At 49.2% G+C, this 20,998-nt stretch overlaps 1 protein-coding gene across 2 annotated transcripts; it reads right to left on the bottom strand.

Annotated features, from left to right (window-relative positions):
• Positions 1 to 223: 223 nt before the first annotated feature.
• On the bottom strand, positions 224 to 19,371 carry GLIPR2 (GLI pathogenesis related 2). 2 transcript variants are annotated; one of them, XM_090275916.1, is made up of 5 exons: positions 19,277 to 19,370; positions 10,662 to 10,770; positions 10,235 to 10,338; positions 8,335 to 8,412; positions 224 to 840 (listed from the first exon to the last, which is right to left on the bottom strand). In XM_090275916.1, the coding sequence occupies exons 1-5, from the start codon at positions 19,287 to 19,289 to the stop codon at positions 680 to 682; spliced, it is 465 nt and encodes a 154-aa protein (XP_090132042.1). In that variant the 5' UTR covers positions 19,290 to 19,370; the 3' UTR covers positions 224 to 679. The 2 variants fall into 2 exon arrangements, with proteins under 2 accessions (XP_090132042.1, XP_090132043.1); XM_090275917.1 differs by lacking the exons at positions 8,335 to 8,412; positions 10,235 to 10,338 and having other exon boundaries at positions 715 to 840; positions 19,277 to 19,371.
• Between the last annotated feature and the right edge of the window lie 1,627 nt (positions 19,372 to 20,998).

The following is a 20,998-nucleotide window of genomic DNA, read 5'->3' as shown; positions in this document are numbered from 1 at the left end:
AAAGGAAAAAAATAAAATTAGGTGGCATACACACACACGCACACACCAAAAAAAAATTCAAGGAAGTAAAGTTTTTTTCTCACTTTGTTCTTTGGCAATCCCATTAGAATTCCAGGGGGCATGAAGATGACATCACGTCTTACAACTGAAAAGTCTCAATAATTCTGTGAAATGGAACCCCTGCCTAAACCATGTTTCTGATGGAAGCTGCTTTATATTTATGTGTTTAAAGCTGTGTTTTATGTCACATTTAAATGCAGGTTCAATATTCTTAAATATCTACCACAGTAGATTACAATGCATGAAGATCAAAGGAAATGAACTTCACTTCTCAGCATAACAAGTTTTGAAATACAAAAAGTTCAGGGATGGATATTATAAGTAAGAAAGGTACAAAAGTTTGCTTAAAAAATAACAAAAAGTTTAAAAATGGATTTTTTCCCCCAAAGTCCAAATAATTGTGGTCTAACCATCAGAGTAAAGGCTTCATCAGCTCATTCCTTTGATAAGAATGAGTTCATAAAAAATATATATATCCAAGTGTGTGTGCAAGAGACATGCACATGCATCACACACACAAGCACATACAACCACACAGACACACAGCTGCGTTTCTGTTGTTCTAGGCACTTCACATCCACATTCTTAAGTCTGCCACCTGCCCATTGCATTTGGCAAGTTACTTCTTTGGAGGCAGGACATTTTCTTCAAAGTAGCCCTGGTTGACAACGTTCCCTGCTGGGAAGTACCTCGCCACCACAAAGGAGGAGCCGTCACTTGCAGATGCCTTCCCCACTCCCATCTTCTTTGTGTTCTTCCAGACCATGGCTGTGAAGTGTCCTGTAGGGGCACAGGCAGGGGGAGAGGGAAACAGTTAGTTAGCAAAGCCTGGAGAAGGATGCTTTCAAGAGATGCTTTAGCTACTGCACCATCTTGCCAGGCTCAGGGAAGCCTGATTGTCACAGACACCGCTCAGGGGAAGCAGACACAAAACACACCAGCTGCCTGATTTTCTGCATTGGGCCCTCCAGTCACCACATCAGCTCTGTTCATCACCTTCCAATGCCCAAAGGTCTCATGGTCTCCTAGAGGTCATGAGAAAGACCAGTGGCCCCAACAATGAGGATGCCACCCTACTTCGTACCTGCCTCCAGCCCTCCCCTAAACTGCACTCTTCTAAGTTGCCAATGATCTCCATGTTTCTCCCCAATGGTCACTTTTTTTCTCCCTCTTACTCAATATCTCAGGCACATTTAATAGGGCTGACTCCTCTCCTTTTCAAAGCATCCCCTCTTTTGGTTTCAGCGATGCCACCTCTAGGTATTCCTCCCATCTCACTGCCTCCTCTTCCCCCTCTTGATCTCACTTGTAAATGTTGGAGGACCCGCATTTCCTCAGGCTCAATTCTGGGCTGTCTTCTCTTGCTGCACTCCTTAGGCAATTTCGTTTTTGTCTGGCTCTTAGGTTTATTTCTCCAGCCCAAATCTCTCCTCCGTGTTCCAAACACAACTACTTACTTGACATTTCCACTTGATGACTCAGAGGCATCTCAAATTTAACCTCACTCTTGATTTTGTTCCACCTAAAGTTATCCCTCTCCCTACCCTCCCATTTCCTTTAACGGCACCTCTATGCACGCAATCCTAGGGATAGGTATGCATTCCGCCCCCTACCTCATTTCCCACAACAACCCATCATTCAATCCCGACAAATCTAACTCTAAAATACACCCCAAGTCCATCCACTCCCAAAACTTTGGTCCCAACCACAAACTTTTTTCACTTGGGCCACTGCAATAGGCCCCTGACTGATTCCTCCAGCTTCCACCTTTGTCTCCTCAATTCACTTTCCACTTAAGTAGCTGGGGTGATCATTTTGAGACTAAGTCATATCTGTTCACTTCTCTGCTTAAAAATCCTTTGATTGTTTCCAATTGCACCTAGAATGAAAGCAAATGCTTTGGCCCAGTGGCCTCTTCTCCATTCCTTGAACACCCCAGGTCATTTCCCACCATGGAGCCCTTGCACACACTGCTGAGAAATACTCTTCTGATGACTAACATCTTGTCCCTTAGGCCTCAGCCTTAACGTCACTTTTTCAGAGAAGCCTTTCATAATCACTTTGATTTCCTGAACAACTCCCTCCCAAGATGGTCTTATCATATTTGTTTTTGTTTTTTCCTTCATAACATTCTTTCTTGCTTATTGCTTGGCTCCTCCATGAGGCTATGAGCCCCACATGGGTAGAGACCAAATTGTTTAAATCACCAAAGTATGCCCATGCAAAGTGTAAAACTTTCATTGAATGAATGAATGAATGGAATGAGTGAGTGAATGAATAAAAGGCATATGAAAGAACCCTCCTGGGCTCAGGTTTTACTCCTGCTGGAAGTACAGACCTTCCATGTTTTGAGCTTTGAGGCCCTGACAAAGTAGAGCCTCCTTTAAGTCCCTCCATTCTGAGCTAAACAGCCCAGTTCTCTCTCTCTCTCTCTTTTAAAAATATTTATTTTTAGAGAGAGTGGAAGGGAGGGAGAGAGAAAAACATCAATGAGCAGGAGAAACTTCAATCGGCTACCTTGGCTGCTTCTCACATGCCCCCAACCAGGGACCCAGCCTGCAACCCAGGCACATATCCGGATCAGAAATTGAACCAGTGACCCCTCGATTTGCGGGCCGACACCCAGCCCACCAAGCCACGTCAGTCAGGGCAGCCCTCAAGCTACTGCCTGACCCTCCAGATATTCTGTGGCTTGCTGAAGCTTCTTAGTGTCAGGCTCCCACTCAGACCACCTGCCCCTTAATCACTGGTCCTTTCAAGTAGCTAACATGGCTTAACTTCCTACTCCCCTCCTGTGCTGGGGTCAAAGGATTGATGCTGTAAGGTCCTCTTTGCTCTATGGCCATAAATTCTTCTCATCTTCTGGTAGTAAAAGTCAGGAACTCACCTCTTTCACTTTTACTGTGGAGGTGACAGGACAATGGGCTATTTACTCCCATGTAACAAGATAGCATCCATCTGCTAAAATAACCTTGAAGAAATTATGTTTCCTCCTAGAGGGCAGGCAACACATTTGCCTTATCTACCACCATAACCCCAGTGTTTGGTATTGGGCTTGGAACATAGCAGATGCTCAATAAATATTTGATGAAGAAGAAAGGGAAGGGAGAAGGAGGAAAATCATGATCAGAGGAGTAGCTAAGTTTCCCACATGGTGGTTAAGAAAGAGAGTAACCACTTTATACCCATTAGGATAGTTTGTTTCTTTGGTTTTTTTTAAGAAACAAATTTGGAGAGGATGTGGAGAAATTGGAAAACTTGTGCATTGTATGGAAATGCAAAATGGTGTAGCTACTGTGGAAGATAGTAGGACAGCTCCTCAAAAAGTCAAACATGGCCCTGGCTGGATAGCTCAGTTGGTTAAGAGTGTTGTCCTGATATGCCAAAGTTGTGAATTCAATCCCTGGTCAGGGCACATACAAGAATGCATAAATAAGTGGGACAACAAATCAATGTTTCTCTCTTTCTCTCTCCTCTCCTTTCTTCTCCCTCTAAAATCAATAAATAAAAAGAGTTAAACATGGAATTATCATATGATCCAGCATTCTACTTCTAAGTATATACCAAAAAGAATTAAGAGCAGGAACTTAGATATTTGCACACCAGTGTACATAGCAGCATTACTCACAATAACCAAAAGGGAAAAAACCTAAATGTCCGTCAATGGATGAATAAACAAAATGTAGTATATATATATATATATAGGAAAATCATTCAACCGTAAAAAGGGATGAAATTCTAACAAATGTTACAACACAGATGAACCTGAGGACATCATGCTAAATAAAATAAGTCAGAGACAAAAGGACAAAGATTGCATGATTCCACTTATATGAGGTTCCTAGAATAGTCAAATTAGAGATAGAAATTAGAATTATAGTTACTAGGGCCTGGTTTAGTGGGTGGGAGGGATAGGAGTTATTGTTTAATGGGTTCAGAATTTCAAAATGAGATGGTGAAAAAGTTTGGGAGATGAACAGTAATGGTGATTGCACAACAATGTGAATGTATTTAGTCCCACTGAACTATACACTTAAAAATGGTTAAAATGGTAAATTTTAAGTTTATTTTACCACAAAATTTAAAAAAGAAAGGAAAGAAAAAGAAAAGAGAAAGTCTGGTATCCACATTTTTCTAGGCCTTCAGAGAAGAAACAACACTGATATCTCCCATGTTTATCAGATATGGTAAGGACTGAATAAATGTTCAGTGTTCATTGATTACGGTGTTTTTTCCCATTACAGTTGAACTCCATTTTTTATAATTAAAAAAATTTTTTTGTTTATTTATTTTTTAGAGAGAGAGGAAGGGAGGGAGAAAGAGAGGTAGAAAAACATCGATGTGAGAGAGAAACATCGATCAGTTGCCTCTCGTACATGCCCCAACTGGGGACTGAACCCACAACCTAGGCATGTGCCCTGACTGGGAATCGAAGCCATGGTCCTTTGGTTTGCATGACACCCAACCAACTGAGCCACACTGGTCAGAACATTTTTATAATTCTTAAATTTAGGTATAGTTTACTTATTTGTCTACATTCAAAGAAGATTTTCTTTCTGAAAAAAACCAAACATAAACACTAATCAATAGAGTTGATGTGATACAACAAAGCAAGATTTAAAAGAAAACATGCCCTGGCTGGTGTGGCTCAGTGGTTTGAGTGCCGGCCTGTGAACCAAAGGGTCACTGGTTTGATTCCCAGTCAGGGCACATGCCTGGGTTGCAGGCCAGGTCCCCAGGTGGAGGCACCAGAGAGGCAACCACACACTGATGTTTCTCTCCCTCTCTTCCCCTTTCTCTGAAAATAAATAAATAAATAATCGTAAAAAAAAAATTTAAAAAGTCCTGTCTTAAAAAAAAAAATTTTTTTTAAAGAAAACAAACCTTAAGTGCAATTATGCATCTTTTCCACTTATCATTACTTTTGTTATAACCAATGCCCAAAAAACGCGGATCTTTTACCTCAGAATAAAAGAGAAACACTTTTTGCCAATTCACCCTAGTCCCTACGGTTTTGAACAGAGCACCAGGCTTTTGGCAGCTTGGCCAGGTGTCACTGCTTCTATAGGCTGTCTTTTCATTAAGTCTCAAGTCCTTTATCATAGAAGCTTTTTCTCTCAAGAGACCACATGCTTTGGCCATTGACCCACCCACTTTCTCTGTTGACCCAAAAGGAAGAGCTTCTATTTATCCACGGGTTGCCAAGAATAAAATTACAGACAGAACATGAGCATCAGCAGCAGGAATGCCCATGGAAGCCTTTTCCAAACAGAGACTAAGTAATCTTTCTTCTGGCTGGGGAGTTAATTAAGTATGGTATTTATAGATGAATTAAAGAACATGACTTCCTTAGTAACTATCGGATAGATACACACTGGTTTCTAACCCTAAACGGCTTCCTTTTTCTTTTTCTTTTTTTCCTAAATGGAACACATCCTCTTTTCTGCTATGGAGCCAAACTTCCTAAAATATACATTTGAAAAACACATTAAATAAGTCACAGTACATCTGTGCGAGGTAATAATGTGCAACAGTGAGAAAGAATGAGAAAGCTCCTGTTGCATTGATATGGAACAATCTCTGCCGATCTGCTGTGTGCAGGAAGCCAGTGCAAAGCAGGTCATGTATCTGACACCAGGGTGTTAAAAAAAGGAAAAAAAAAACACAAAAAAACATATTTACACAAATGCCGGTATAAACTCAGAACAACCCTACAATGATAGATACACAAGAAACTGGTATCGCTGGTTGGGAAGGAAAGTGCCAAAGGCCAGGGATGGATGGAAGACTTTTCACCTCATCATACAGCTTACAAGTTTTATGTCATGTAAAAGAATTACTAATTAAGAATAACAAATTTTTAAAAGCTAACTTACTTTTTCAAATAGAAATACAACAAAGGAATGGCAAGAAGCCATTTCACTCCACTCAGCACATAGCGTAGAACTGCGTTCTTCATCACGAGACACTGACAAGGGTCGGGTGGGGTGGGTAGGGGAGAGATTATAGGATGTTTCAAAGGCCCTTTCACCTGCTACGTGAACTCAGGTCAGGGGATCCCAGAACAATGGTGCAGCTCTAGGGGAGGCTGAGGTGGGCAGATAGGCCTGCAGATCTTTAAGGGTCTTGCAAGCCCTGATTATAACTCCACCTAAATCTGTGCTCCTGTCTTAGGATGAGGCTCTGTCTGACCCCAGGCATTGCCCACTGGTACCTGGGATGCCATAAGTGCTAGCTGCTCTGGGGTTTTCTTCTTTAGAGGTGGGAGGGGCGGGGCAATGGGTAAGCCAGGTGGTTAGTGACCATAGAAAGCTGAGTCCCACTCCCAGCTCTGATACTTGTGAGAACCCTGTGTTGGAGCACGGGCCATGATAAGAGCATCGGATTGAGGACAGAAGGTATAAATAAGTCTCTTTCCCTTTCTGGGGCTCAGTGGCCTTTGCAAAACTAGTGGAATGAAGCCCTACCTCCAAATGGTGTTGCAAGGCTCCCATGCTGTGGCCTGCACACAAGAGCAAAGCTAAGAACTTGCTCTGACACCTGTCCAATTGCCCGTGAATCTTGCTCATGAGAAAAGCAGATTCAGACACTAAAAAAAAAAAAAAATCAAATGTCTTCTAGATACAGGTCTTTATGAAAAGGTCTACACATCCTTGATCACCATTCCCTCGCTCGCAGATGGAATTTAATTGCCACAGAACCATCAGTTCTCCGTCAGGGCCCTGACAGCAGCCTCCTTCCTCATCCCAAACCTATCTCTGCCCTTTAGCCTTGCCCACAGGGTTGCAAGAACCCCTGCCCAAGAGGGTGAGCAGAAAAACCACAGGAAACAGTGACTAGTTCTGAGAGCATGTCACTTCCTGCTTCTGAAGAACCCTCCAAAGTTTGGGAGGCCATAAGCGGCTCCACCCATGGGTGGAATGGGGTGGGGTAGAGGGACAAGGGTGGGTAGCAAATCCCTTTTTCAGTTTTTCTGGTGCCTTCTGATCAGGGAAACCCACAGCCCCTTCCAACCTGGCCTGGGCTGCCCCAGGTGGATCTGAGCTGGCTCTGAGGAAGGACAGGAGCCTGGTGAGGCCTGCTGAGGGACCAGAGGGAGCCCAGAGCTCAGAGCGGTGGCCTGGGACTTCAGTTAAATGTTGACCGCTCACCATGGAGGCCTGTGAGGAAGGCTGCATGGTCTCCCACACAGCTCCTCCATGCATCTAAACTCCACCTCTCAGAATGTCCTGTAGAGACCACCACCGTGTCCCTCCCCCTCTGAGACAGGGAAGGACGAGGCATGGACCCAAGTTCACACAAATAATAGTGCCAGGGCTGAGGCTAGCTCCAGGCTTTCTGCGTTCCAGGCTCACCTGAACCACAGACCCCAGCATAAATGTGAAGGAAGAACCCCTGGGGCACCACGAGGCATGGGCCCACGGCAGGAAGGAAGTGGGGGTGTGAAGGGAGGCAGGAGTGAAAACTGAGAGAACGGCGAGCGTGGCCCTTTTCCTGAAGGCCCCAAGAAGCCATTGGCAGTTTCAGCAGGAGAGCAACATGGGCAGAGAGGGGTTTAGAATATTCTGGGTGCTAGGGAGCAGGCTGAACTGCAGGGGAGCAAGACCAGATGACTGGTTAAAAGTTCTGAGGCGGCACTTCTGGAAAGATACACTGAGCAGCTTTTGAAATCCACAGCTTCCTTATGACACACTTGTCACTTTGGAGCTGGTGGGGCAGGAATCATCAGCCTGGGAGCTCTTAGATGGAGGGTGTATGTGTGTGTGTGTGTGTGTGTGTGTGTGTGTTGGGGAAAGAGAGTTTTACCTGTGTGTGTGTGTGTGTGTGTGTGTGTTGGGGAAAGAGAGTTTTACCTGTGTGTGTGTGTGTGTGTGTGTTGGGGAAAGAGAGTTTTACCTGTGTGTGTGTGTGTGTGTGTGTTGGGGAAAGAGAGTTTTACGTGTGTGTGTGTGTGTGTGTGTTGGGGAAAGAGAGTTTTACCTGTGTGTGTGTGTGTTGGGGAAAGAGAGTTTTACGTGTGTGTGTGTGTGTGTGTGTGTGTGTGTGTTGGGGAAAGAGAGTTTTACCTGTGTGTGTGTGTATGTGTGTGTGTGTGTGTGTGTGTGTTGGGGAAAGAGAGTTTTACCCTTTGGGCAAAGTCGAGCCAGAGAAATATGGGAGATGTAAAACAGGAGGGAAATGATTAATTTTCAGAGGGTTAGTTCCTCTCCAAAATCAGACACCCAACTGCAACAATACCCAGGGCCATGTCACCAGTGTGACCCTGTCACTCACCAGTCCCAGAGTTGAAGCCAGGCTGTTGAAAGTTGTAGTTCTTAATTTCACTGTACCATCTATCAGCCACCTCCTTTCCTGTATGGAAAAGACACTTTAAAACTCAGCCACAAAATCAATCCACTCCCTGTTCCTTCCGTCTTCTCCTATTAGCCCCAAAACACCCATCCCACAATCCCACATCTGATAAAGCACTTGCAAGCTGAAACAGGGACTCCTGCCCATGAGCATATCCAGGCTGACAAGATGGCCTCCTTGGGGATCAGAAAGAGCCCTAGCCTGAGGTTATCTGCATCTGTCCCTACCTGCCCACTAAACTTGCTGTGTAATCCGAGGTAAGGCCCTCCCTTCTCCGAACCTCTCTGTACAAGAGCATTAAATGCAATGTACTCCAAGGGCTTCTAATGATGCTCCAAGTTTTCCAGAGGCTCTGCCTTCATTCCACCCCTAGTCTGGCTCCTGAAATATCCACGGGAGGAAAGGTAACCAGCCTGGTGGGTCAGGGTCCCCAGCACAGGCAGAAGGGTCCTCACTCGGAGCACCCCCTGGCCCAGCACATGTTGAGCGGAGAAAGCCCACAGCATTTCCCTGGGACCCGCTGATCCCAGGGCCCGAGCTTGGAGGGGCCTCAGCGCTCAGAGCAGTAAATCTCAAACTTTAATGTATGCCGGAACCACCTGAAGTTCTTGTTGAATGCAGACTCTGATTCCAGGATGGAGCCTATGAGTCTGCACTTCTAACAAGGTCCCAGCTGCTGCTGCTGCTCTGTGTACCACACCTGGAGGAGCAGGGGCTACGTACCAGCCTTTCCTGGGGAGCATTTAAAAGTTGCTGATGCCTGGGGCCTGCCAAAGACTGATGGTATATGTATCTCTGGAGGAGAGACCCAGGCACTGGTATTTTTAAAAAGTGCCACGACAGATCCCAATGTGCAGCCAGGGTGAAGAACCACTGCCTTAGAGACCATTTACCCAACCCCCTCTCTGCAAAGATGGGAAAACTGGGGCCAGAGAGGGTAAGGACTTGCTCAAGGCTCCATAGGAATGGAACCACATCTGCTATCGGCTCTTGCCTATCCCTGTCCCTCTTTCCCCGAGGGCTCACTGGGCCCAAAACGAGGCCTGGGGAGGTGGCTGCAGACTGTGGACTGCTGCCTTCCCCAGGAGCATGAGCACGCCTCTCCTGGAGGGCCACAGTTCTGGGGAACTCCATCCCTCAGCCCTCCCCGCTGGGAACTCCCAGGAATGTGAGTCCAGGGAGGGTGGAATCATTCTCCAGCTGGGGTTTGGAGACCGCTTCAGAGAGGGAGGTAGGGTTCTCCAATAGTTTTCCTAAAAAGCCACAACAGGGCTCTCAGGGCCAGGAAGTTCAAGAATGTCTGGTCAATGTGGCAGGAGTGCCACCAGGCTTCGACCTCAGATGAGAAATTGCCTTTCCCATTATTATGTTTTTTTCCCCAACATGGAAAAAGCTCTATTGTACTTTTCCGCTGAAAAAAGTTAAAATACCAGCACTATAAAAAAAAAAAATTAGAAAAATGTGACCAAAGTAAAATTCTTCTGTAGCTGGGTTTACATTGGTGCCTGCAGGGTCAGGCTGAGATTCTGCACAGAGAAGGTCTATGTCCCTCACCCTAATCCTCAGCTGGGAGCTCTTCCAAAAGTGGGGGGTGAGAGTGGGGTCTGGGCAGTCTGAGTCATCTGTGTCCCTGGCACCAACACAGGCCTGGCCCTGAGCCGACCATCAGAGACCCTGCAGTGAGCTGCAGACAGCCCTTGAGAACAGGCCGAGCTCTGGGGCTCCTTCCCTTTCTGGGCCTGGAGCTGCCACAGGGCTACACCAAAGAGGGTGCCCAGGCCTGACTCAGACAAAGGGCAGGGGAGCCGAGAAAGCAACCCACCTGTCTGATCGTAGGAGGCCCAGGCCAGGTTCTCTCCACACTGGCCACGACTGGACTCCGGGCTGTGCTTGAGGATCCTCGTGCTGGCCAGGGCCTCTGAATACCTGCCAGAGACCACGGTTCTCTCTCAGAGCGGGCGCAGCCCAGAGAAGCCCCAAAGTCTGAGCCCCAAACTGGTGTGGCCACGCTTCCTTCCCTGGGCAGCACACTGGCACCTCTCCCGAGTCCCCCGAACACTCCATTTTACAGAGGAGCAAACTGAGGCTCAGAGGAACAAAGGGATCTGCCTAGGGAAGTGGCAGAGTGGTTATTCAAGCCTGGCTGTATCTGCCCCCAAATTCATGTCCCTCCAGCCACCCCAGGACCCCTCCAACTGCAGCAGCAGCACCGTGAAGGGCCCGTCACCCTAGGGTGTGGGGGGACTCACTGCTGAGCCTCCTGGTTGAGCTTCTTGCAGAGCTTCAGTGGGGGGACACCATGCTGCTTCCGGTACTCGTTGTGGACCTTCAGGACCTCGTTATTAAACTGTTTGGAAGCTGCAGCGATTTCAAAATGGAGAATGTCTCAGCGCAGAGAAAGGACAAACCACAGGTGTGATGGCGGGCTTCAGAGCAACGCTCCGCTCAGATCTCAGGCCACGCAGAGTGCTCCCCTTCAGTACCCCAGCCAAATGGAAACTGTGATGACCCGCTCCACACCTCTGCCCATCCTGTCTGTATGCCGGATGCTGCCCTCCACATCCGCACATCCGCACATCTGCATGCCATGGATTATACAGGACCATAAGGGTCATGCTGGGAATTTGGGTCTTTACTGAAAGCAATGGGAAGCAACTGACTGGAAGCAGGGCAATGAGCTGGTGAGAATGGTGTTTCTGAAAGTTGCTGCTGGCTACTGAGTGGAGGATGGGCCAGAGGTGCAGAACAGATGTTGGGGAGGGTGGGGCTGGGCATTGCGCAATAGGACTTCCAAAAGAAAATGTTTGAAGGAGACTGGATATCTCAGGTTGGACCTATGGTGCATGCTGGGGACCGGAAAGGACTGGAGGTGGATGCTCAGAAAGAACAAGCCTGGCTGGGGCGGAGGGGTGCCCACAGTGGGCTGGTAAAATCAAGAAGACGGAGGGACAAAGGAAGAAAAGAGGACCAGGAAAGAACAGCTTGGGGGAAGTAGAATGAGGGAAGAGTGTGGAAACAAAGGTGTTGGGCCCAGAGTTGCAGTGAGGGATGAGGTGGAGCCTGTGCCCAGCTGGGTGATGACCTTAGAAAGGGCAAGATCAAGGGGGCTGGGGTTAGGAAGAGAATAAGCGGATGAAGCCAAGGTCAGGCAGGGTCAATAGTCGCTAGAAGCCATGTCAATTTGGGTCCATCCAACATCCTCCATCCATCTCTCCACCATTCATTCACCGGTCCATGGATTTGTCATGTGTCTAGCAGCAGCACCCACCCAATCCCAATCCACCCACCTGTTCATCTGTTCTCTGAGTACCTCCTCTGTGCCAGGTCCCTGTTGTGCACTAGATGCCCAAAGACAAATCACCCACGCCCTGTCCTCAAAGCTCTCATACACAGACAGGGGACCGTCTGTAAACAGACACTAGCCAACAGTGTGACAGAGCCATGGTGCAGAAGAGCACAGGTGCAAGAGGGACTGGAAATGCAACCCAGCATGGTCTGGGGATCAGGAAAGGTGACCCCAGATTTGAAGCCCCAAAGATGCCTGGACGGCAGCTGGCCAGGCTCAGATAGTGAAGACACTGAGTGACAGCCTTAGGAATCCGGGGGGGTCCCCTCTGTGGAAAGGGGGGTAAGCTGGGTGAGTTAGGAGTGAGGGTTAAGAGTCGGGACCCTTAATCTGAGCTAGTCCCATCCAGCAGGAGCCTGCCCCCACCCCCCAGGCCCCGCCGTGGGCAGGAAGGGCATAAACTAGAGAATGAAAGAAGCACCACTCATTCTTTCCACTGCCCCTGGTCACGTTCACCAGCTGACCACCTCCCCTCAGGCTGAGCAGAGGAGCCAGCAGGAAATCCTCCTCCCCTTCCTCAGCCAGATCATCTAGGTCTCCTGGGCCTTCAAATCAAATCCCACTGGGTCTCAGAGGGGACAAAAGGGAGAAAGCCTGGAACCTGCCCTCGGGAGTTCTGGGCTAGACGCAGGCCCAGTAGAGATGAAGGAAAGTGCAGGCCATGGTGCTCAAGCTGCCCCAGGGGTTTTCGATAAATTGAAGAATAGTACCGACCTTGAGGACTGTGGAGCCCAGCAGGACAGTCCAGGGAGGTCCAGTCACAGTAATGTGGGATGGGACAGAGATGTGGGGAGTGGGAGATGGTGCCTACAGCCAGGATATGGGAGATTTGGATTGCAAGGCAGAGATGGGGAAGCCCATTCCAATGTCCCTTCCAGCTCCCATGTCCCAGACAGATATGGTGGGACACCACTAGAGGTACATGGGACTGAGTGGCATGGGCAATGGTGACCCCAGATGTATTGGGGAAGGCTCCCTGGAGGAGGTGGCGTGGAGGCAAAGGGCACAGAAGGGGCCAGGGTGGACGGGATCTGGTGTACCCAGGGCTGTGGGGAGGAGGTAGAGACAAAGGGAACGGGTCGCAGCTGATGAAGCCTGTTTAAAGGCGGCTCTGAGTGCTGGGCCAGGTTGTGCTGGGCTCGTGGTGCGGTACGCCCTGCCACCTCCTTGGCAGAGAGGGACATATAAGGCTGCTGAAAACTAGGTCACTGCACTCCCAGAATGTGGGAGAAACAAAAGTGAAAGTTCCTGGGCTCCACCTCAGCTCAGTGTCCCATAGCAACAGCCAGCACTGTCTGCAGCTGGGCCAGTTCCTGGGCCAGGGTTCCCAGGAAGGGGTCAGAAGAACGCTGAGTAATCAGAAGGAGAGGAGTCCTCTCTCCCCACTGGGAGGCTCGGCCCCACCACCACACCTCTGACTGGCCCTAGGAGTCCCCTCCCCTGTGGCAGCCAAGTCCCTGTCCAGATGGCTCCTCACAGCAGGGCCTCAGTCTGAGGGAGGGAAGATATCACTAGTGCCCACACTCAGCAAGAGGCACATGCAGCAGGAGTCACACCCCACTTCTGTAGAAAAACACAAAGAAAAAAGATAAACCGAGGAGAAAAAGGTCAAAGAAAACCTACCCATTTCGGCATTAGGCAGGGAGAGCCCTCAAAGTCACCCCACAGTGAGGAGAGGAGGGTTACGTCCTCCTACGAGGGTACACTGAGGCTCAGGGTGCCAGCCCAGCATGAGGGGGTCCTTTCTCCATGTTGGCCAATCACTGCTGGGTGCTGGGCCTGTGCAGGACCTCATGTACTTCTCACCATCTTTTGTGGGAGCTTCCATTACTGTACCCATTTTTTTTAAATGAGAAAACTGAGGGTCAGGAAGGAAATTAACCTGCCCACATTGCCACAACCAGTCTAGGAGTAGGACCAGCAGGAAGGAAACACTGTCCTTAATGAACCCCATACCACCCCCACAGGACACCGGTCAAAGAAAGTCACAGAGAAGAAATAGAGGTTGACCAGACCTAGGAGGTGGGTCAGGCCCAGTGAGGTTGGCAGCTGCCTTCAAATCTCTGAAGGGAGAGAAGAGGAGGAAGAGAGAACTTAGGTTTCAGACCTGCCTGAGGGGCCCCAGAGGAAAATTAGGGATTGCAGGAATAGAAGCTCCAGGGGCCAGGTTTGGGGCTCAAAGTCAGAGCTGCTGAAAGGTACAAGGACCTGGCCAGTCATGACTCCCTGTGGTGGAGGGGCTGAGGGAAGGTGGCAGGGCTGAGCCGTCTCTCCCGGAATGGAGGGCACAGTCATCTTAGGTGGGGCTGAACTGGGGCTCCTGAAGGTCCTCTGGGGCCTGGGCTTCTAAATGCCAAATTAAGACCGCAAGGAGGTCTGCGCCCCTCATCCCGCCTGGCTGTTGGCTAAGACAGGCTCCTCCTCAGCATCTGTCCTCTTCGGAGGCCTCCCAGAGCCCAGCCTGACTCATTTCTCCCCACACACCCCACCAAAGAGGCCCTGGACTGTCAGAAACCAGGACAGGAATTGTGGACAGGCCCCTTCTGCCCCTTGGCAAGAAGCTGGTATTTAAAAAACAGAAAAGAAAAAGAAACAACAGGCCAATATGGAGTCACTTTTTCTAAGCCACCTCACCAAACCAAAACTTAATAATGAACCCAATTGCAATTTCAGCCTCTCCTAGGAGTGGAATTTTAAACCAATCAGTCTGGAATTTCCTGATCACTAGTGAGGCAAACTGCCTGATAAGACATACTGGTTCCCCTAAAGGAAGGTGACCCTGCCTAAAATAATCCACTCTTTCCACTTCTTAGTCTCACCCTCTTTCTGCCTGTGAAAACCTTCCATTTTGAATCACTCATCGATCACCCTTCCAGTTGCTAGAGGCAATGAATCCCATGAATTGCTGACTAAAGCCAATTAGATCTTCAAATTTACTCAGTTGAATATTGTTCTTTAACACTGGAAAGTGACTAGGTCCCATCTTTGGGATAAAACTGGTTTATAAGGAAGAAAGAATAAAAAGTTGAGGAAAAAAAAAAAAAAGAGGAGTAGCTTCTGTTCTTCCAGCCAGGGTTCCAGGAAATTCAAGAGGCAAATACCAGCTCTACCTTTGACTAGCTGTTGATTTTGGACAAGCTGCTTAATCACTCCATGGCTCCTTTCCCTCCTGCATAGAAAAACGGGGATAACAGTATCTACCTCACAGGGTTGCTATGAGAATTAAATGAATTAATCTATGTCATTGCTTTAGAACAGTTCTGGAACATAGTCAACAATTATTCAATGTCAACTATGATTATATCATTACTATGGAGCCTAGACCCTTTAGCCTCTGGCTTAGAGAGACACTGCTCCTTCAGATCCCATCCCTGACTTCCATGGGAGCAGGGCTGCTAGTAGTATTTAAATTCGTCTTTGACAACCTCTTTCAGAACCTCTGAGTGCAGGTATATGCTGAGTGCATGAGTGAGTGAGTCAGCAAATGAACGAGAAGCTCACCAGCGCTGGGAGGCTCCAGGACCGGAGTCCTCTCATTGCAGATGAGGAAGCTGTGGTCTTTGGGAGGTACGTGAATTGCACAATTTCACCAGGTGAGTCCACATTCGAGCTAGATCTAAGAACAGCCCTTCTCTGCCCCAAATCTCGCATACTTCCCACTCTACATATACTTTCCTCTCCCTAAGCAAGAAGGTTGGTTAATGAAGAGTTGCTCAATTGCTTACAGGAACAAGGGTATCCTGGAGCACCTGCTCCAGGCCGACCCTTTGCAGACAGATAACAGTCACTGAGGAACCGAAGAAGCCAGGGCAGCCAGCGTCGGTTCTCCAGCCCTGCCTGCGGCCACTCAGGCCTGCCTTCAGCACTGGGTATGCCCCTGCCCCTCTGGGCTCCAGTTCCCCTTCTGTGTGAGAAGGAAGGATGACATCTGTGAGTTTCAAAATGTTTTCAAAGTGGAGAAGTCTTTTCTTTGAACTTTTTTTTTTTTTTTTCCAATAAAATCAACAGATGAAATGGAACTTCTAGGACTGAGGTGGCCCACACAGCCTCACCCTGAAGAGGTGTCAGGATACAATTCCTGGGCTAGTTGGTCCCTAAATGCCTTTCTGCTCTGACAGTATATGTGGGTGGAGGGGACATTAAGATTCTTAGAGATAGATCATTAGAGGGTGTGTAGAAGTCCCTACTGAGCCGTTCCAGGCTGAGAAGCAGGCAGGGGGCAGGTGGCAAGTAGTCAGTGTGGTAGAGGGGAAGCCCACAGCTGGGAAGTCAGAGACCTAGGTTCAAATCCCAGTGTGTCAAGGTATGAGCTTGGACATGATACCCAACCTTTATAAATCTAAACAATTGACAATAAGTAGCCCCAAGCCTGAACTAAGAGCTTACTAACTGGTAATCACTCTTACTGGGGACTACAGGCTTTCACTGAGCCCAAGATCACTGTCTTTCTCTGCCCCCATAGCAGTTGCTGCAAACTGGAGCCCAGCAGGGAGACCAGGGCTGGGAGATGGACCCAGAAGTCTCTGAGCACCGGGCTGAGCGTCTCTGGGAATTAAAGCTGTATTAGTTGCACAACAGTTTTTCAGCAATGCCTACTACCCCAAGCAGCTCTGGGGTTTATCTGAGGTTTAAGATTAAAAAGAGACTGTCTCCTATGCAGTGATGAGGAAACTGAGGCCCACAAGAGGCAGGGACTGGCTCCTTACAACCGTCGTTAAGGAACCACGTAGAGCCTGTGTGGCTACACATCTGTGAGAGTTACAGGCCCTGCAGCACAGACCTCAGGCTGCTGGACTGGAGCTTCAGGGTTGGGCCTGTGCTGAAAGTGCATTGGGTCTGCATTACCCAGGAAAGTCACTTTTTCTTGGAGACCCTCACAGGAGCCAGACACTGTCCTCGGGGCTTAGTTTTGGGGAGAGACAAATAAAATGCATGTGGCAATGAGGGAGAGAGGCCTGGGCCAGCATTTTGGAAGGTCCTTCACTATGTGTATATATGTATGGGGGGTGAGGCACTCTGAAACCTGCCCAATTCTGCATCTTAAGTCCTAGAAGGTGTCACTGATGTCTTTTTAAAAATATATATTTTACTTATTTATTTTCAGAGAGAGTAGGAGAGAGAAAGAGGGAGAAAAACCGATGTGTGAGAGGAACATCAATCAATTGCCTCTCATACGCCCCCAACTGGGGACCAGGCCTGCAACCCAGGCATGTGCCCTGACTGGGAATCAGACTGGCACCCTTTCGGTTCACAGTCCAGCACTCAACCCACTGAGCCACACCAGTCAGGGTGTCACTACCATCTTGTACCCAGATGTACCTCTGACACTTTTCTCCCATTCACAAGTTAGTCACTGAAGTCACAGAAGTACCATCTCCAAAATCCACTCCTCCTCTCCAGTCCCTGAGACGCCTGTCACCTCTTACCTGAATCACTGCAGACATCTCTTCCTGACCCCCACCTCTGCCCTCTCCCCACCTGACCCACCCTGACACAGCTCTGGTCCTGCCACTTTCAGATTAATACCTTTCAATGGCACCCCAGGTTTCAGATAAAGTCCAAATTCTCAAGACTCTCTGGGATTTAACCACCTCCAAGAGCCTTTACGAGGACCCTTTGCCAAGATCTCACCTTCCCCTGAGCTCCCGTTGCTCTTAACCTGCACCTGTATTGTGCCTAGAGTCACTTCCCACCTCTTATTGATGCCACATGACACTCCCCGCCCCAAGATCAGCTTTATGATTCATTTCACAATCCAAATGAACACTCCTGTGGACAAGGGTCATGCCTTCCTCAGCACCGAATCCACCGCTTGGTACATCACTGATAGTTGATGGAAAGAATGGAAGAAAGGAAGGGAGAGAAGGAAAAAAGGAGGCAGGGATGGACGGATGGATAAACGGAGATAAGAATGGGCACACAGGTGAATATCAGCAGTTCACAAAAACTGTATCTTAGGGGAGAAGCTAGGAGCAACTGATTAAAATGTAGCTTTAGAGAACTTGTGGATTTTCTCTTAATCTACAGAGAAAGAAGCTGACTTCTCAAAATGCTCTCTCACCTCTGCCAGGCTCTTGTCCCATCGCCATCCATCGCCATGAATTTTAGCTTCATGACAACTCCTTATGTCACCCTTCCATACTATGAAGGACCCCGGGGATCCTAAGGACCACCCTCATTGTACAAACGGGGAACAAACCTTGCTCAAGATCACACAGCAAGTGATTAGCACAGCCAGGGCTCAAAGCCAGACCTGTCACTACAGATAAAGCAGGTTAAGACCAATGTCAGGGAAAGCCACTTATCCCAGGCTGGTACCTCATGAGTTTGGATCTTGAGAAGAGATTCAAGAAGGGACTCAGCTGCACTCTCCCAAGGCTGACAACCTCAGCTTCCCATGAAGCAGGACTTCTGAACCCTGTTCAACAGCTGTTCATTCAGGGCCTCCTGGGAGGCGAGAACTATGCTGAGATAGACAGGTGCCCCCGCACCTCCCCCCCAGGAGTGTGTGTCTGTGGGAAACAGATCTATGGCTGGGTAGTGTCCCAAGTTCACTGCTGGGAGGGCTACAACCAAAAGGCCTGCAATCCTTCTAGGGAGTTAGGGAAGTCAGGGGTGGTCTCCCAGCCCAGAAGTTGAGTCTACAAGGATGGGGAAGATTTTCAACCTTAGAGAAGTGGGAGAGGCAGAGGGGTGGTGGTGGGTGGTAGGAAAGGGAACCCAGGGGAAGGGACCAGCGTGGGTGCCTCAGGATGGCTGAGTGGGGTGATGACCAACTCCCAGAGGACCCCAAGTCGGGGCTGAAGAATGTGTACTCTCTCACCTGCAGATGATGACACGGAAAGTGTTGCAGAGGGACAGGATAAGATCTACATTTTAGAAAGTTCACCTGGGACAGCCACAGTGGTGAAAACGGGCCGGCAACAGGTCGGAGAAAAAGGGGAAGTGGAGTCTGTACCCTAGCGGAGCCCGATAGCCTGGCACACAGCCTGGCACAGAGGGGGCGTTTAGGGGAGGAGGGACAACGACAGAAGGAAGCTCGAACTGTCTGTCCTTAAGAGGGCTGGTTGGAGCACGCTGCTTTGCAGCGAAAGATGCTGTCACAGTTTGGTGGCTTTTTCCAACTCCTAACTGCTCTCCTGAAACAAAGCAAAAGCCACGCCTTGGCCGGATGCTGAGCGCTAATACCATCAGCGCCTGGAAGCCCTCCCAGAAGCAACCTCTGGCTCGCAGACAGGGAGACCCTCCCTCGGTCTCGCCTTCCCTCTCTCTCTCTCCCAGGGGCCCCCACGGCCACCCGGCTTCCTGGCTACCCCGGAAACTGTCCCCGCTGCGCCTCCGGGTGCTTCGACCCGCGCGCCTCTCCATCCCTCGCCTGGGGTCCCGCTGCAGCCGGAGTCGTGGCCGCTCAGCTCTAGGGAGATGCAGCCTGCCAGGGGAGGAGGACAGCGAGCAACCCGGAGCCCGGAGCTCCTGAGCCATCCCCGCACCCTGGCCGGGCCGGCATAGCGCGCTCACCTGACTTGCCCATGGCCGGCTCGGTATGCTCCTGGGGTCCCGCTGCTTCTGCGCTCCCCGGCCAGACGCGCGCCTCTAGGATAGTAAGGGAGGAGGCCGGGCGGCCGCAGCCCCTCCCCCGGCGCGGCCCGGCCCCCGCCTTATAAGGCAGCAGCAGCTGCTGGTGGAGACGCCTGGGGCCACCCCGCCGGCTGCCTGGAGGAGGCGCTGCACACCCTGCGCTCCGCGGAATCTAGCTCCGGAGAACTTGCCCCGCCTAGGGACCCTAGCGACTGCCCAGGACTCGCCAGGTGTAGACCTGGAACCAAGGGCCTCCTGGATCTCAGCCCCGAGCTGTGTTCTCTCGGGACTCAGAATCCTGCGCCTCCCAGCAGGTCCCCATAGCTACTCAGCGGCTGACGCGCTGCAAGGACCGCGGTGCTTGGTGTCGCCGCGTGAAGGGCAGTTCCGGCCTGGGACAGGAGGTCTCCCCTACTCTTTCAGAGTGTGCCGCCTTCCCCTATCCGGTGACACCGGGCTCTGAAGGGCAGGTCCATCCTCTCCCCGGGATATACCCTCTGATGCGAATCCGGGTTGGAGTTGGAATGCTGGCTCATCTCTACCTGTTCAAGTCCTCTCCATCCCTCAGGGCCTTTTTGTCCCTTCAATTTCCAGAGGCCCTGACCTTCCCTGACCTCGGGGGCAGTGGTCAGGACACACCTGGCACTGGGGAGACTTGGTCTCAGCCATGGTCCCACCTCTGTGTGAGAAGGACACTAGCCTGAAGGCATAGCCTGGGTCCGCTGTGTGACTTCCCAGAGGAACTCCTTTCTGGGGAAAGAGCTCAGTAAATTCTACTTAAAGGAAGCTAATTTTAAGACCGTTCAATAAATGGGCACTAAAGTGAACTGACTTGCTGATTATAGGGCAACAATAAAGCTGGGCACTACCCTGTTTACTCCCTCATACTATATCAGGCAAATAGACTTACTAGATTTTAGTACTTTCAGTGTGAAGAGTGTTAGAAAGCATGGCCCATCCCGAATCAAAAGGGACTGCTGCTGCTAAGTGGGGACCTAACCCTTTGTATGCAATTCCCATTCCCATTTTGTCAACAAATCCCCATTGAAATGACCAGATGAACTCAGTAGGAAGAATTCTATATCCCCTCTAGAACCTCTGGAAGGCTGTTTCCTTTTTTTTTTTTTTTTTTTTTTTAAGATTTTATTTTTAGAGAGAGAGGAAGGGAGGAAGAGAGAGGAGAGAAACATCTATGTGTGGTGGTGAACACCTTTAGCTTTTCTTGTTTGGCAAGCTTTTATCTGCCCTTCGTTTCTAAATGATAGCTTTGCTGGGTAGAGTCATCTTGGCTGTAGGTCCTTGTTTTTCATCACTTTGAATATTTCTTGCCCCTCCCTTCTGGCCTGCAAAGCTTCTTTGGAACTCAGCTGACAGTCTTACGGGAGCTCCCTTATACGTAATTAACTGCTTTTCTCTTGCTACTTTTAAGATTCTCTCTTTATCTTTAACCTTTGGCATTTCAATTATGATATGTCTTGGTGTGGTCCTCATTGGGTTCATCATGTTTGGGACTCTGCATTTCCAGGACTTGTGTGTTTATTTCCTTTAGCAAGGTAGGGAAGTTTCCTTTCATTATTTTTTCAAATAGGTTTTCAATTTCTTGCCCTCTCTCTTCTCCTTCTGGCACCCCCATGATGCAAATCTTGGTGCACTTATCCCACA

Source organism: Furipterus horrens, unplaced genomic scaffold (assembly GCF_987537825.1).
Source record: "Furipterus horrens unplaced genomic scaffold, mFurHor1.1.pri manual_scaffold_4, whole genome shotgun sequence".
Lineage (NCBI taxonomy): Eukaryota > Metazoa > Chordata > Mammalia > Chiroptera > Furipteridae > Furipterus > Furipterus horrens.
Note: the sequence above shows the minus strand (reverse complement) of the source record. Positions and strands in the feature narration are given on the sequence as shown.